The sequence below is a fragment of the Lacerta agilis genome, chromosome 4, assembly GCF_009819535.1.
Source record: "Lacerta agilis isolate rLacAgi1 chromosome 4, rLacAgi1.pri, whole genome shotgun sequence".
Lineage (NCBI taxonomy): Eukaryota > Metazoa > Chordata > Lepidosauria > Squamata > Lacertidae > Lacerta > Lacerta agilis.
In genome coordinates, this window is record NC_046315.1 from 58359738 (window position 1) to 58372830 (window position 13093).

A 13093-nucleotide genomic window follows, 5' to 3' on the forward strand; every position below is an offset into this window, starting at 1 on the left:
ATTAATATTCATGGATCTCTGGTCCTTGAAAATCCCATTTTCTCTTTATGAAGCACTTTGAATTTTTACTGATTATAAGAATGTGAATTGAACCATAGGACTGGAACATGTTAGGCTGAGCACCTAATAAAGTAGTATGACTGTATTGTGTACAATAGAAAGTAGTGAATTTGGGGTTTTGTGGGGAACAGTTTCTTAAAACAGCAACTCTTATTTGCCCTCCCCCCACCAGACCTTGCTAGTCAAATACCAAGACAAAAATGGGAAGGGAAGATGGTAAATTAACCGAAAGCAGCAACAAGCTGTGCTTGTTTGTGCAAATTGTTTTGAAACAAAATAGAGTAGTAGAAGTTTCTGAATATATCAGTTGGAAGTTCAGAAACAACCTCAAATTACTGAGCCCTCGAAGATCTGGGGAGAAATTTGAACAAGGAGCACTTAAGAAGAACCACAGCTTTGAATTCAAGCCGTAGACTGTCTCCAAACTATTTCTCTACCTCCTTAGTAATTCAGTTTGTACACATAAATGCATGATGAGGATGAGGATCAGGATCAGGATATTTGTACCTTGCCTATCTGACTGGGTTGCCCTAGCCACTCTGGGGCACAACAGCAATAGTTAGAAGCTATTACCACTATTATAAGCCTGAGAGGCACTTTTAAGGGTGCCACATGATGTTTGCTTTGCTTCTACAAGACAAATAACAATTACTGTGCTGTGTTTAAGCTGTGGAGCTCCTTGCCTGTTAATATTTTTAAGCAAGCACCATCAGTACTTACTTTTAGACTCTTCGGCTTACATAGACCTTTTCTGGTGTACAGCTCAGCCATTGGTTGTTGTGTATCGCTGTCCAGAAGTTGACTAAGTATTTCATGCTGTTTTATGAATGTGTCAAATTCACTGCCTAGAAGCATTGAGCCTCTGCTGGTGCAATGCTTTCTGCTTGCACAGTGGAACACCACCTCCCTCTCCTCTCTCTGAACTTCCCCTGCACCCCTTCTAATTCTGCCCCAGAGGGTTGGGGGGAATCCCCAGAAGGAAAGTTCCTTGGTGCAACCAAACATCCTCACACAAGCACTTGCTTGGATAGGGTCATTTGTTTGTTGTGTGGTGTATAAAGCTATAAATCAATAGGTTCGTTGTCAGCATGGTCCATTGCATCTTTATACATAACTTCTTCTTTTTTAATCTAGTTGCTTCTTTTTCCCTGAGCAGACTGAGAACAGATAGTGGGAAGCTTGCATGCCTCCCACAGAAAACTTCAAAAAAGTTTTGTTTTGCTAGGCAAGAATGTTATTGGTATTCAAAATATAATTGCCATTAACTGTAGGCCTCCTTCAATTAAAATGATGCAAGGCACTCTTCCCCATTTCAGATAAAAGATGAAGCAGGGGTAGTAGCTGAAGGTTATAACTCCAAATTTCAAAACTAGATTTTATAATAAAAGTTGTAGAAATATATATTTCATGCACTGTCACAGCACCTGACATTTTAAATCTTGTTGGGAATGTGAAGTGACAGAATCTACAATAAAAGGGTTAACTGGGACTTTTAGTAATCCATCACACTCTCTTCTTTCAGCCACCACCCATTTTTGTTGTGTTCATTTTTTTCACATAAGAATGCTCATATATTGTTAGTATGGCAAACTTCAGGGAATATATACTTGGAGAATATCATGTATGTTTCACGCTATTCCCTGGTAGCAGTCCTCAACTGGCCTATGGAAAAGAATATCTGTTATAATTAAAACAATCTGAATTCATCTCACTGATGCCCTCATTCCGTAGGGCCATTGTAAATGCCATAGAAAAATATATTACTGAAGTAAGGATTTACATTCTTTGGTATTTTAGGCTCCTTTGTGCTGTTTGTGTCTGTGAGACATCTATTTTTAATTTTAATATATAATATTTCCTTGTTTCTCGTGGTTAATAATCACTATGCATATTCACAGGGTAAAGAAAGGGGCTCCACAAGAGTTCATGCCTTGAACAACGTCAACAAAGCACTACAAGTCCTTCAGAAAAACAATGTAAGTAAATATTTACATGGGTTCATAACTCACATAGAGAGTTGAGGAGAACTCAATAAACAGATATGAAAATTTGCTTCTGGTGTATGCTTTACAATAAATAGGATCCAATATAATCTCATGGGATGCAGGAGATCAGAGTGCTAATCCCACATCAGGCATTATTTCAATAAATAGCCTTGAAGAAGCTGCTTGGTTGAACTTGCGTTCAAATGTGTTTTGCTGGTGCTGGAAGTGACAAGTCTTGTACCTCTTGAGAAGCTACTCTGGTGGAGTTGGGAGAGCCTCAAAAACAACATGGTTGATAGCATGGTGGGTGGGAATTGCAGAGGGAAGGAAGAATTGGTTAAAATTGCTGCCTTGCTGCCTTCCTCTGGCGGTAAGGCTCTATTGAAATTCAGTTCCAGGTGGGAAGTGGAAGGAGGTTCTTGCAGGAGCAAATCTGGTTCCAACTCATTATCTCCTAAGCCTTGCTTTCCATCTGTAAATGTGCAGTGCCTCCAAAAGCCATACAATGTTTTCTCCCTCTCAGATGAAATAATTTGCTGAAATATCAGTCGGTACTGGTGAACATATAAGAGTTAATCTCCAGAACATATAATAATTAATCTCCAAAATAAAACTACTAGTAATGCTAGGGAATTGGAAAGTTCTACTGAATGAATATGCAAATAATTCAGTGATTTAAATCCCATGCTAATGGGTACTCACTTATATAGCAGTATAGATCAATAGCTAGATTTAGTCATTTACGGTGTTGGTTTATTTCTATCGGCTACCTATAATTCACCTGAAATGTGTGCAGTTTTGGACTTGGGAATGAATTTTCCTTATAAAAGGAATGACAAATGAAACCAAGTTGGTTACTTTGGGTAGTTGATTCCTCAGTCTAGTACAGGTATGTCTCGGTTAGCTCTCCTATTTGAAAGCTGAAAGGGAAGCATCTAAGAAAACTTTACAAGGCAGAGAAAGAAATGAGCCTATGTTAATTGCTGATGAAGTGGTTGGGTTCCCATATATACTATTTTCTGTTGTCATATACAGGTATATTACTTTTTGTTCTTAATTATTGCAACATATGTTTATTTTGTGATATAATAATTGCATCCTTGCTAACTGCAATTTCCTAAAATAACTGGTACTATTTATTTTATGACAGATAATTATTTGATCAGGTTATGAAATATGCTCTGGATTGTTTACTTGCCACTAAAAGCTAAATAGTAGAAAATATGCAAATAAAACCACACAGCCCTAATTTGATGTATTTATCAAATCCGTAGGTTTTAACAGGTTTGCTTATGTTTTATTCAGCAGCTGTTTCTTTTGCCCATTACTCTGGGAATGTAAACTCATTTAACTTCTATTTTAATGTTCATTGTTTTTGCATTTTATACATAATTTTATCTAAGTTTGCTTTGCCTTGCTTTGCTCTGACAGGTAGATCTGGTGAATATTGGCAGCACAGATATTGTGGATGGCAATCATAAACTGACTCTTGGATTGATCTGGAGTATAATTCTCCACTGGCAGGTGAGTCAGTCATTCACAGAACATTTTTTGGATATATCCCTAATAAACAAGGGATATATCTACTTTGTGTATTTCAGGTGGTGTTCAGTTTTGAATCCATCCTAATGTTTCAGTGAGTGATAGAGAGAGGAAATAAGGAGACTGTTCTCTACTTAAATTTAGTGTCCAGGTTGGGTATTTAAGAAAAGTCAAGGAGGTCAGTGTCCTTTCAAAGCATTACGCAGTCATTTCATTGCAATACCAGACAATTTAATATTCAGAATACTGCAAAATACATTTCAGTGAACTGATGTTGCCATATAAAGCTCTAAACTATTTGAGCCCAAATGTAAGAAGAAACCCCTCTCCATGTTGACCGCCCCCTGCATTAAGACAAACCAAAACATCCCTTCTCATTGACCCATCACCAGGTGAAGTAGGAAGCTGCCTTATACTGAGTCAGACCATTGGTCCATCTAGCTCAGTATTGTCTACACTGACTGGCAGCAGCTCTATACAGTTTCAGGCAAGAGTCTCCCACAGCTCCTACCTGGAGATCCCAATAATTGAGCTTCTGACCTTCTGCATGTAAAGCAGATGTTCAGCCTTCGAGCTACAACCCAGAGTACAGGGGGCAGTAGTGTGGGATAGAGCCTTCTCTCTGGTGGCAACCCATCTCTGGAACGGCATCTCTTCCAAGGGTTTGATTTCAGTGACTTACATTAAATGTATAGCCTGTGTTTGTTTTCTTTCATGATGGCACAGTTCAGCAAATTTTCAGTGGAAATTCTTGGCCTCTTTGGGTGCTGCAAACAGTGCCGGATTTACGTATAAGCTAAACAAGCTATAGCTTAGGGTCCCACTCTCTTGGGGTCCCCCCAAAAATTTTAAGGAAAAAAACACCTGGATGTACATTTCCAAAATATAAGATTAAAAACAAATAAAATAAAATCTACATACAGCAACAGTGTTTTGTTTTATGTAGGCTCCTATGATGTAATGGCCCCCGCCTGCTAGCCTGCTCCCTAAAATATCACTGGTTTGCTCATTTCTATATATAGGGTGCCTACATTCTGCATGGAATGGTTGAATGGCCACATGTAGCATGCAGCTGCAGCCTGCCGTGCAGCACAGTTGAATGTAGGTCAAGCTGTTGTACCTGATATCTAATATTAAAGAGTGCTTGTAGACTGGTGATCATGCAGCACAGACTAAGGGTATGAGTCATATGCCTACTGATTGATTTCATGTAATACATAATTTATTTATTTTGATCCCATTATAAAATTACTATTAATATACTTCTTCTTAATTGTATTTCAGTTCAACAGTTACTTTGATAAAATACATATTTTTCTTACGTGCAAATGACTTTAGATACCTATTAGGTCCATAAATTACCATATAGCATATATTCAACACACAAAAAACAGCGACAGTTTGTTGTTGACAAAGGACAGCTGGACATATAAAGGGCCCCATTACCTTCAGTAGCTTAGGGCCTCATCAAACCTAAATCTGGCCCTGACTGCAAATTAAAAATAAATGTTGCCAATAGTTCAGAAGTCAAAGTTAGGTTGATTTGCTACAGTGCATCGTGCTTATCCTCTTGCATATTTAAAGAAAGGTGAAAATGACAGTAGGAAGAGCAATGATCCTTTCTTTTCTTTATTTAAAAAAACCCTTTCATTTCTATACAACCAGTGCTTCTTCAGTATCCTTGCATGTGTTTTTTATGTTTCGGATCACTGTGCTGAGTATTCAAGTACTTAAGAGTAAAAGAAACTCAAGTTTGACTTGTTGGGGGGGGGGGCGGGGATGAGTTGCCTTTTATAAAGAAACTTGGCTATTGATAAAAATTCTGTCTTCCAACACAGGTCAAAGATGTAATGAAAAACATCATGGCTGGACTGCAACAGACAAACAGTGAAAAGATATTGCTGAGCTGGGTCCGTCAATCAACTCAGAATTATCCGCAGGTCAATGTTGTTAATTTCACCAGTAGCTGGTCTGATGGCTTGGCTTTCAATGCACTCATCCACAGTCACAGGTAAGAGAAATGCTACAAATTAACACCCAAATGCCCCTGTTTTTGCTGTGATCATGTGAACTGGAAACACTTTATTAGAATCACCTTGCTGGATCAAGTCCATCTAATCCACATTATTGAATTCCAGCAGTGGGGAGCTGGAAGCCTTTCAGAAATGCACAAACAATGGGTGTAGGTTGGGATATGGGCAGCATGCAAGCCATCTTTTGTTACTTGCTTTCAGCATCCATGAATCAGAGGCATACTGCCAGTGCTCACAAAGCTCTATTTAGCTATCGTGGCTAATTGCCGCTAACAATAGAAATCTATCTATTAATTTGTCTAATTGCTTTTAAAGGTTTATAAAATTGTGACAATTGCCAAATCTTGTGTGAATAAATTTCACAAGATAATTATGCTTTGGAAATTACTTCCTTTTTGCCTGTTGTTAATCTGCTGTTGCGGATGATCTCTAGTCTTACCAGAGTTCCAAGTCTTATCATAGGAATGTTTGTCTTCACTAACTCTCTTTATACCAGTGATGTGGAACCTTCCATCACTCCAAACCAAGCTAGTGGATGGTGAGAGTTGCAGCCCCAAAAACCCAGAGGGCCACAGGATTCTTGCTTTTTACCATTCATAATATTATACACGCCCATCATGCCTCTTCTCAGTATCAGTATTTTCCTCTAAACTAAAGGAGCTTCACATATTTGGTCCTTTTTTCAATTAATGCCCCCTTTCCTGGACAATCAGAGTTAAATTTAGATGCAAGGGTTTTTATTTGTTTTGTTTCATGCACAGAGGTTTGAAGTGCAGGTAGAGTTAGATGGCTTTTTCTAAAAGCAGAACAAGAGCCAAATACTAGGTCCATTCCAAGGTCTGGAGTGAGGAAAGACTAGGGCCATGATATTAGGGTTACCATATTTCAAGAAGTGAAAATCCGGACACAAAATCTCCATTAAAAATTAAGTTTTGTTGCTTCTGATATGAGCTGCCATACGCCCGGGTTTTCATGGATATTTTAACAGGTTTCAAAATGATGGGTTGCACTTCCCCTGAAAGAGCAGGTTCGTAGCTTGGGGGTACTCCTGGATCCTTTGCTGTCACTTGAGGCTCAGGTGGCCTCAGTGGCACAGAGTGCCTTCCATCAGCTTTGACTGGTGGCCCAGCTATGCCCCTATCTGGACAGGGATAGCCTAACTACTGTTGTCTATGCTCTGGTAACCTCAAGGTCAGATGACTGCAGTGTGTTATACACAGGGCTGCCTCTGAAGACAGTTCATAAACTTCAGCTAGTGCAGAATTCAGTGGCCAGGTTGCTCACTGGAGCAAGATGGTTTGAGCTTATTACACCGATCCTGGTCCGACGGCACTGGCTACCAATTGGTTTCCAGGCCCAATTCAAAGTGCTGGTTTTGACCTATAAAGCCTTAAACGGCTCAGGATCACAATACCTCAAGGACTGCCTCTTTCCATATGAAGCTGCCCAGACCCTGAGATCATCTTCTGAGGCCCTTCTTCATGTGCCTTTTCTTTGAGAGGTCCGACAGCTGGCAACACAAGAACAGGCCTTCTCTGCAGTGGCTCCCCATCTGTGAAATGCTCTCCCCAGAGAAGTTCGCTTGGCGCCTTCATTATATACCTTTAGGCACCAGGCAATAATGTGTTGTTGTTGTTTTACCAGGCCTTTGGTTGATCTGATTGACATCCTATGCCCTTTTAAAATGTGGCTCTTTGGGGGGGGGCATTGGGTTGTTGTTTTTATGTTGATCTTTTTCTATCAACTGCCCTGAGACCTCCATGTATAGGGCAGTATATAAATTCAAACACACACACACATCACCTGGACGTCATTTTTGGCAGACAAATCCTGGCTATGTCCAGGAAATTCCAGGTGTATGGCAGCCCTAATGATATCTTCCTAATTTGGGAACTCTCTTTAAAAGGTGCCCTATAAATGCAATTGGGAAATAGAACAGTTTCTTGCTCTGATATTCCCCCTGCTCTCCATCTGCCCTTACAACATACTGTAGTTGTCTTTTAATCTGTTGTAAAATAAGTGTGTTTCCAGTTGAAAAGATTTGTTGCAGGGGGCAGGAAAGAGAGTATTGTTCTGGTTGTTTCTGGGACTGTAGAAACATGTTCCTGGCCATTTAACAGCCACCCCTGTGTGTGTTCATAATAGAAACAAACATTAGCTGATAGCTTGCAAGACACTTAATAACAGTGTGGTGCTTTAATTACACACCTTCATAGAAGCAACACAGCAAGACTTAATTTATTATTTAGGCATTTGAAGCTAGCAGGAGTGACCTTAAACCTAGCCTGAGAGGAGCACCTAGCATTATGTGGCAGCCTACATAATACAGCACTAATTTGACCACATTGCTGAAAATGGCTCTTATCTCTCTGGTTAGTGGAACCGGATTGTAGTCCTCCAAGCACATGCTTTCAAAGCAGATACTTAAAAGTCAACATAATTGCATCACAGTCAGTCAAGTGCAAATTGCCACTGATAAATTTCTCTTTGGCTCTGTTTTGATGGAGGGGAAGGCAGTGTTTTTACAGTAAAATGTAGGGAGGGAGAATAACAGAGGAGGTACCTTTTGTTGAATGGTGAGAATAATTCTGGCAACTGTCTTCTACATCTTTTCATTAGGTGACTCTGGAAGTGGTACTCAATAATTGTTGGCCTTGGGGATGATGCAGTTATGAGAGTTGTCCCCCAGTAATTAAAAATATGTGCCAGTTATGTTTTGTATGTGCTTGTTTTACTGTTCTGTCATAACATGGTGATTTGTGATTCTATTTATTTAGCACTAGGTACATACTCTTTTAAGAGTCTATTTGCTGGCATAGTAAATCTTAGTTCTGTGCTAATAATGCTTTTCAGCTATAAATTCAAATTAATGCAAAGTCCCATATTTAAAAGTCTGGTGCTGCCTGAGTTCTGGAGTACATTTCACATATGTATGAGTGTCTTCCATACAAGTGTTTTTCAAAATCCACCCTCCATCAACTTACTTGTACTGTATTACGAGCAATAAAGACAACTTCTTAATTTGTTTGACCGTTGGTTCTCAAACAGAACTTAGTGAAATTCCCCTGCACTCTTTTTTGCATCTACCCCGTTACCCATAAGAAATATATATTTAGTGATTCATACAGAAATCTTTATTCATCACATCCACTTACCTTATCAGCCTATTTCTTTCTACCTATGTTGCTTTGCTCCTCCCATCTCCTCCCACAGCTACTGGAACCCGCTCAGGACAAACCTCTTAAAACACCTTTTCTTGGAGCACAATAAGAAGTTTAAAGCACAATTTGAAACACAATTCAAAAGCCTGAGTGAATAAAAAGGTCTTCAGTTGACAGCTAAAAACCATAGACAAGACATCTAGTGATTATTAATTACTTGGATCCATTCCAGTCTTGCTCCAGGCCTGGCCATATCATTGAAACTAACTTTGTTGCTCTGGTTACAGGTAGGTAACCGTGTTGGTCTGCCATAGTCAAAACAAAATAAAATAAAAAATTCCTTCCAGTAGCACCTTAGAGACCAACTAAGTTTGTTCTTGGTATGAGCTTTCGTGTGCATGCACACTTCTTCAGGTGGTATACACGAAAGCTCATACCAAGAACAAACTTAATTGGTCTCTAAGGTGCTACTGGAAGGAATTTTTTATTTTATTTTGTTGCTTGGTTGATGACATTTCTTAGGAGAAAATTTGAGGGAGTGTGATCCATCTTTCTCTGCTTGACCACAGAGTCCTTCTGGAGCGTCTTGGGAAAGTTGCAGTTGGGGCACTGTACTTCATTGTTTCCACTCCTTCCTCGAGAGCCATTTCCAGGAAGTAGTTGTGGTAGCCCTGATTTGTGGAAACTTTGGCTTCTTGAAACAAACCAATATTGTGGTTTATGATCCTGACTTGCTAACAAACCAGAGCCTAAACTAACCCAAGTTCCCCCTGTTAGGACAAAGTGACAAACTCTGGTTAGTTTAAAACAGGAAGTGAATGCTTCTGGTTCTCCTCCTGGCTGCAGTAGAGGAAGCCCATGAAAACCTGAAGTTCATTCTGCTGCTCATTTACATACGGATAAACCACAGTTTATCATTATATGTGGAATAGACAACCGCATGTCTTTGTGGTGCATTGTTTACTGAAGCAGTTAAAACAAATTCTTTGTCTTCAGTTCTCTTACTATGTGGTGAGCTGACCCAAAAGTCTAATAATGCTTATTTTAAGTTATTAAAATATTCATATACTGCTGCTGTCCTTGGGACAGTCAAAAGGCTATGGCATGGCTGGAGCTGGCAAGTGGGGAAGCACTGAGCAGGCTGGCACTGAGGCCCACTGAAAAATGGCTCATTCCTGACTGGTGGGTCTTGGTCCACTGTTTTAGAAGCACTACTATAATAACTCCACGAAAAGCAGGTTTTGTTTGTTTGTTTTTTGAGCTTTTAATATGTTATTTGTGGATTATTATGTTTTCTCCTATGCATGTTACCATTCATATATACTTATATTTCATATCTGGAACTACTCTGCTTTTGATCATGGGACATTCCCCTCCCCCCAAAAAAATTAAAGAAATGCTTTTGCAAAAGATAAGAAATTGTTGAAATAGCAAAAGCTTTTAATAATACTGAAAGGAAGAACTTCACATTACAATCTTCATGCTAGTGAATGAAATTTTAAGTATCAGGCATAAAACTAGATTTGAATCAGGAGATTGCATTTCTCCAATACTGTGTGCAGTGTGTTAACACGGCCCCATTTATACAAGTCCACATAACGTATAGTCAATACATCTCTGTTTAAAGGTCTGTTTGCATTAAATTCCATTAGTGGTAGTCTCCGGAGAAAACCATTCCCTAACAAGGTGTAGCAATAAAAAGATTCACTGTTTCTTCCAGTAATGCTGCCTGTGAAAATACTTGCTATGTAGGCAATGGTTCCATTCAACGAGAATATTCTCTTATTTAATTGAATACACTTCATTTTTAGGAAGTCAATATTTTTTTCAAAGATAATTGATGCTGATTTTCAGCATTTTATTAATGATGTTATATATTTAAAATATTTCCTATATTTTGTATTTGTAAAGAAAATGCAAAGGTGACCAGATGACCCTTTTCAACTCTCTGTTCAGCTGTGAAACAAAAAGTGTGGAACAAGTCACTATCTTTCAGATTAGCTTGTCTTGTTGGATTGTTATGCAGTTCTTAGCTGCTTGGGTTGATTCAGAGCATCCTTCCCAACACAGTGTCCTCCAGCTGTTTTGAACTAGGCCTCCCATACCCTCTAATGTCCTCATTGTGCTGCTCTTGTGTGTCTATATCTGTTGGAAGTGGGTAGAAATCAGTTGAACCTAAGGCGCAGGCACCACACCTAACGTAGACTGAATCGAAGACATATTTAATTGAGTAGGATTAGATTTCCGTCTTCTGTAATCTTGAAAACAAATTTACCTGTCCTAATGGATAACTTAGCTAAAACTAGGGTGTCTAAAATTAATAGAATTATTTATACTGCAAACAGTGTAACTAATAGTATAGGGTCCCAGACTGTTTATCTAAGCTGTAATTTGATCCCTGCCTATAAAACATTTAAGACTGGCCTGCAGCATTTCACAGATACAGCTGAATTTCTTGTTTGAATGTTTTAATTTTGTATGAGGTAGAAAATGATTTAAAACAAAAAACAACAAAAACCTAAGGGTCTCTGCAACCCTGTGATGCAGTTGACTAGCCCTCCAAATCTAGAATTGCACAAAGAATTGCATAGATAACTTTACAATATTTCCCTTTTCTTTTCAGACCAGATCTATTTGACTGGGATAGTGTGGTTCGCCAACAGTCAGCTGTACAACGATTAGACCATGCTTTCAATGTAGCCAAACGACACCTAGGAATCGAAAAACTCCTTGATCCTGAAGGTTAGTGCACATCAGGTTCTGTTTGTAAGTGCATGATCAGTTTTCTCCATGCAGGTGTTAGGGAAAAGGTTTATCCACTTTCATTTTTATAGTTGCACCACACAAACATGTTTTCATTTAGTTTACTGAGACTTCAGTGTTAAGTTTGCTTTTTATTCACCTAGCATAATTAATTCCTTAAGATTCAGATTTAAACAAACAGGTCTGGATTTACAGCCAACTTTTATAGGTGTATGTACTTTGTTAAGCACCATGGTAAAGTAGCTGTTTTTCTTCAAAGGTGCTTAGATTTGCAGTTCTTATTACTTACAATAGAAGTTGCAGTTCATCAGCATTTTTGAAATTATGTCCTAATTTTGGATGTAAGGAGCTGGTTTAAGTTATTCACAGACAATGATTCATGAATCATTTATTATTCTTTTTATACTAATTTCACTTTTTTGGATGTTTGGATGAAAGGGTTTTTTGAGGAGGAGGGCTAAAGTTTGAACTTTTTATATCTTCCGTGTTTCAATCTGAATTATTTTTGTGTATGTTTTAAGCTTTCTCTTTTTTGCTTCTGACTTTTGAGGTGATTGTTCAAGAACAAAGTGAGTCCCCAGATAGTATGTTTTGCTTTTACCCTGAAGTTTACCAATTGTTTGTTAATAATAGGGAATGTATAGTAATTATTGGTCATGGAAACACAGTATAAAGCCTGGAAATAACATTTTCACATTCAAATATTGTCCTCTTCTCTAAAACGGATATGAAGAAGACTCATTTGGCTGTTAATTAGTGAGAAGAATAGCGTCTTCTTTTTGTGTCGTGGGTCTGAGCCTTGACATTGGAAATTCTAGCCTTGGAAATTTTGTCAGACTTTATTGCAAGTCTCCTCCATTGTGTTGTATGTGTGTAGGCTTACATATTTGCGCTACAAACATCACTTGTATACCTGTTTATAACAATTTTACATAAACAGCTGAAGTAATTTAATTAAGAAAAAAATTACCATTGTGCTCACAGCTGTGTTATGTACACTGCTTAGAGGTTTTTTTTATCATTGAGCATTGGACAAATTCTGTTAAATAATTAAATATCGTCTTCTCACAGAAAGTTCCCCTCTATGAAATCTCCTTTAATTAACTGATGTAGATGTTCTTGGCACACTAGGCCTCAGGCAAGCATACCGGAGCAAAGCATACACTGCATGATGGAAGAGAATTTCATTTGGTCACCATTTTAAAGTGGACTGACTCAATTTGCACCTCCTGAACTAATATACACAGCTTGGAACATAATTATCCTTTCACACTTCTTTGAATTTTGTGGTACAGTTCTCAGCTGAAGAAGTGTTCCAGTATGCATTATAAATGAATATTCTAGGCTAAGGGTGCATTTAGAAATACATACACTGTCTGTTTGAAACTTGGAAAGTTTGATACGTTTTATTTAGCTTCATCTCTCAAACTTAAGTCATAGTTTAACTGCACAAGCACACTTTATGTGTTCTAAATGAGGACCAGGGCAAACAACTCTGTTCAAAATGTTGCTTGCTCTTCTTACACACTGCTTCTGATTGGCTCCATAA

At 38.4% G+C, this 13093-nt stretch overlaps 1 protein-coding gene across 6 annotated transcripts in view; it reads left to right on the forward strand.

The window, feature by feature from the left end:
- DMD (dystrophin) overlaps positions 1-13093 on the forward strand; it is a 1040101-nt gene that overhangs the window by 328904 nt on the left and 698104 nt on the right. For all 6 annotated transcript variants that reach the window (XM_033147196.1, XM_033147200.1, XM_033147197.1 and 3 more), the window contains 4 exons: positions 1959-2036; positions 3477-3569; positions 5426-5598; positions 11405-11523. In XM_033147196.1, coding sequence (XP_033003087.1) covers positions 1959-2036; positions 3477-3569; positions 5426-5598; positions 11405-11523 — 463 coding nt within the window. The remainder of the gene's footprint in view (positions 1-1958; positions 2037-3476; positions 3570-5425; positions 5599-11404; positions 11524-13093) is intronic.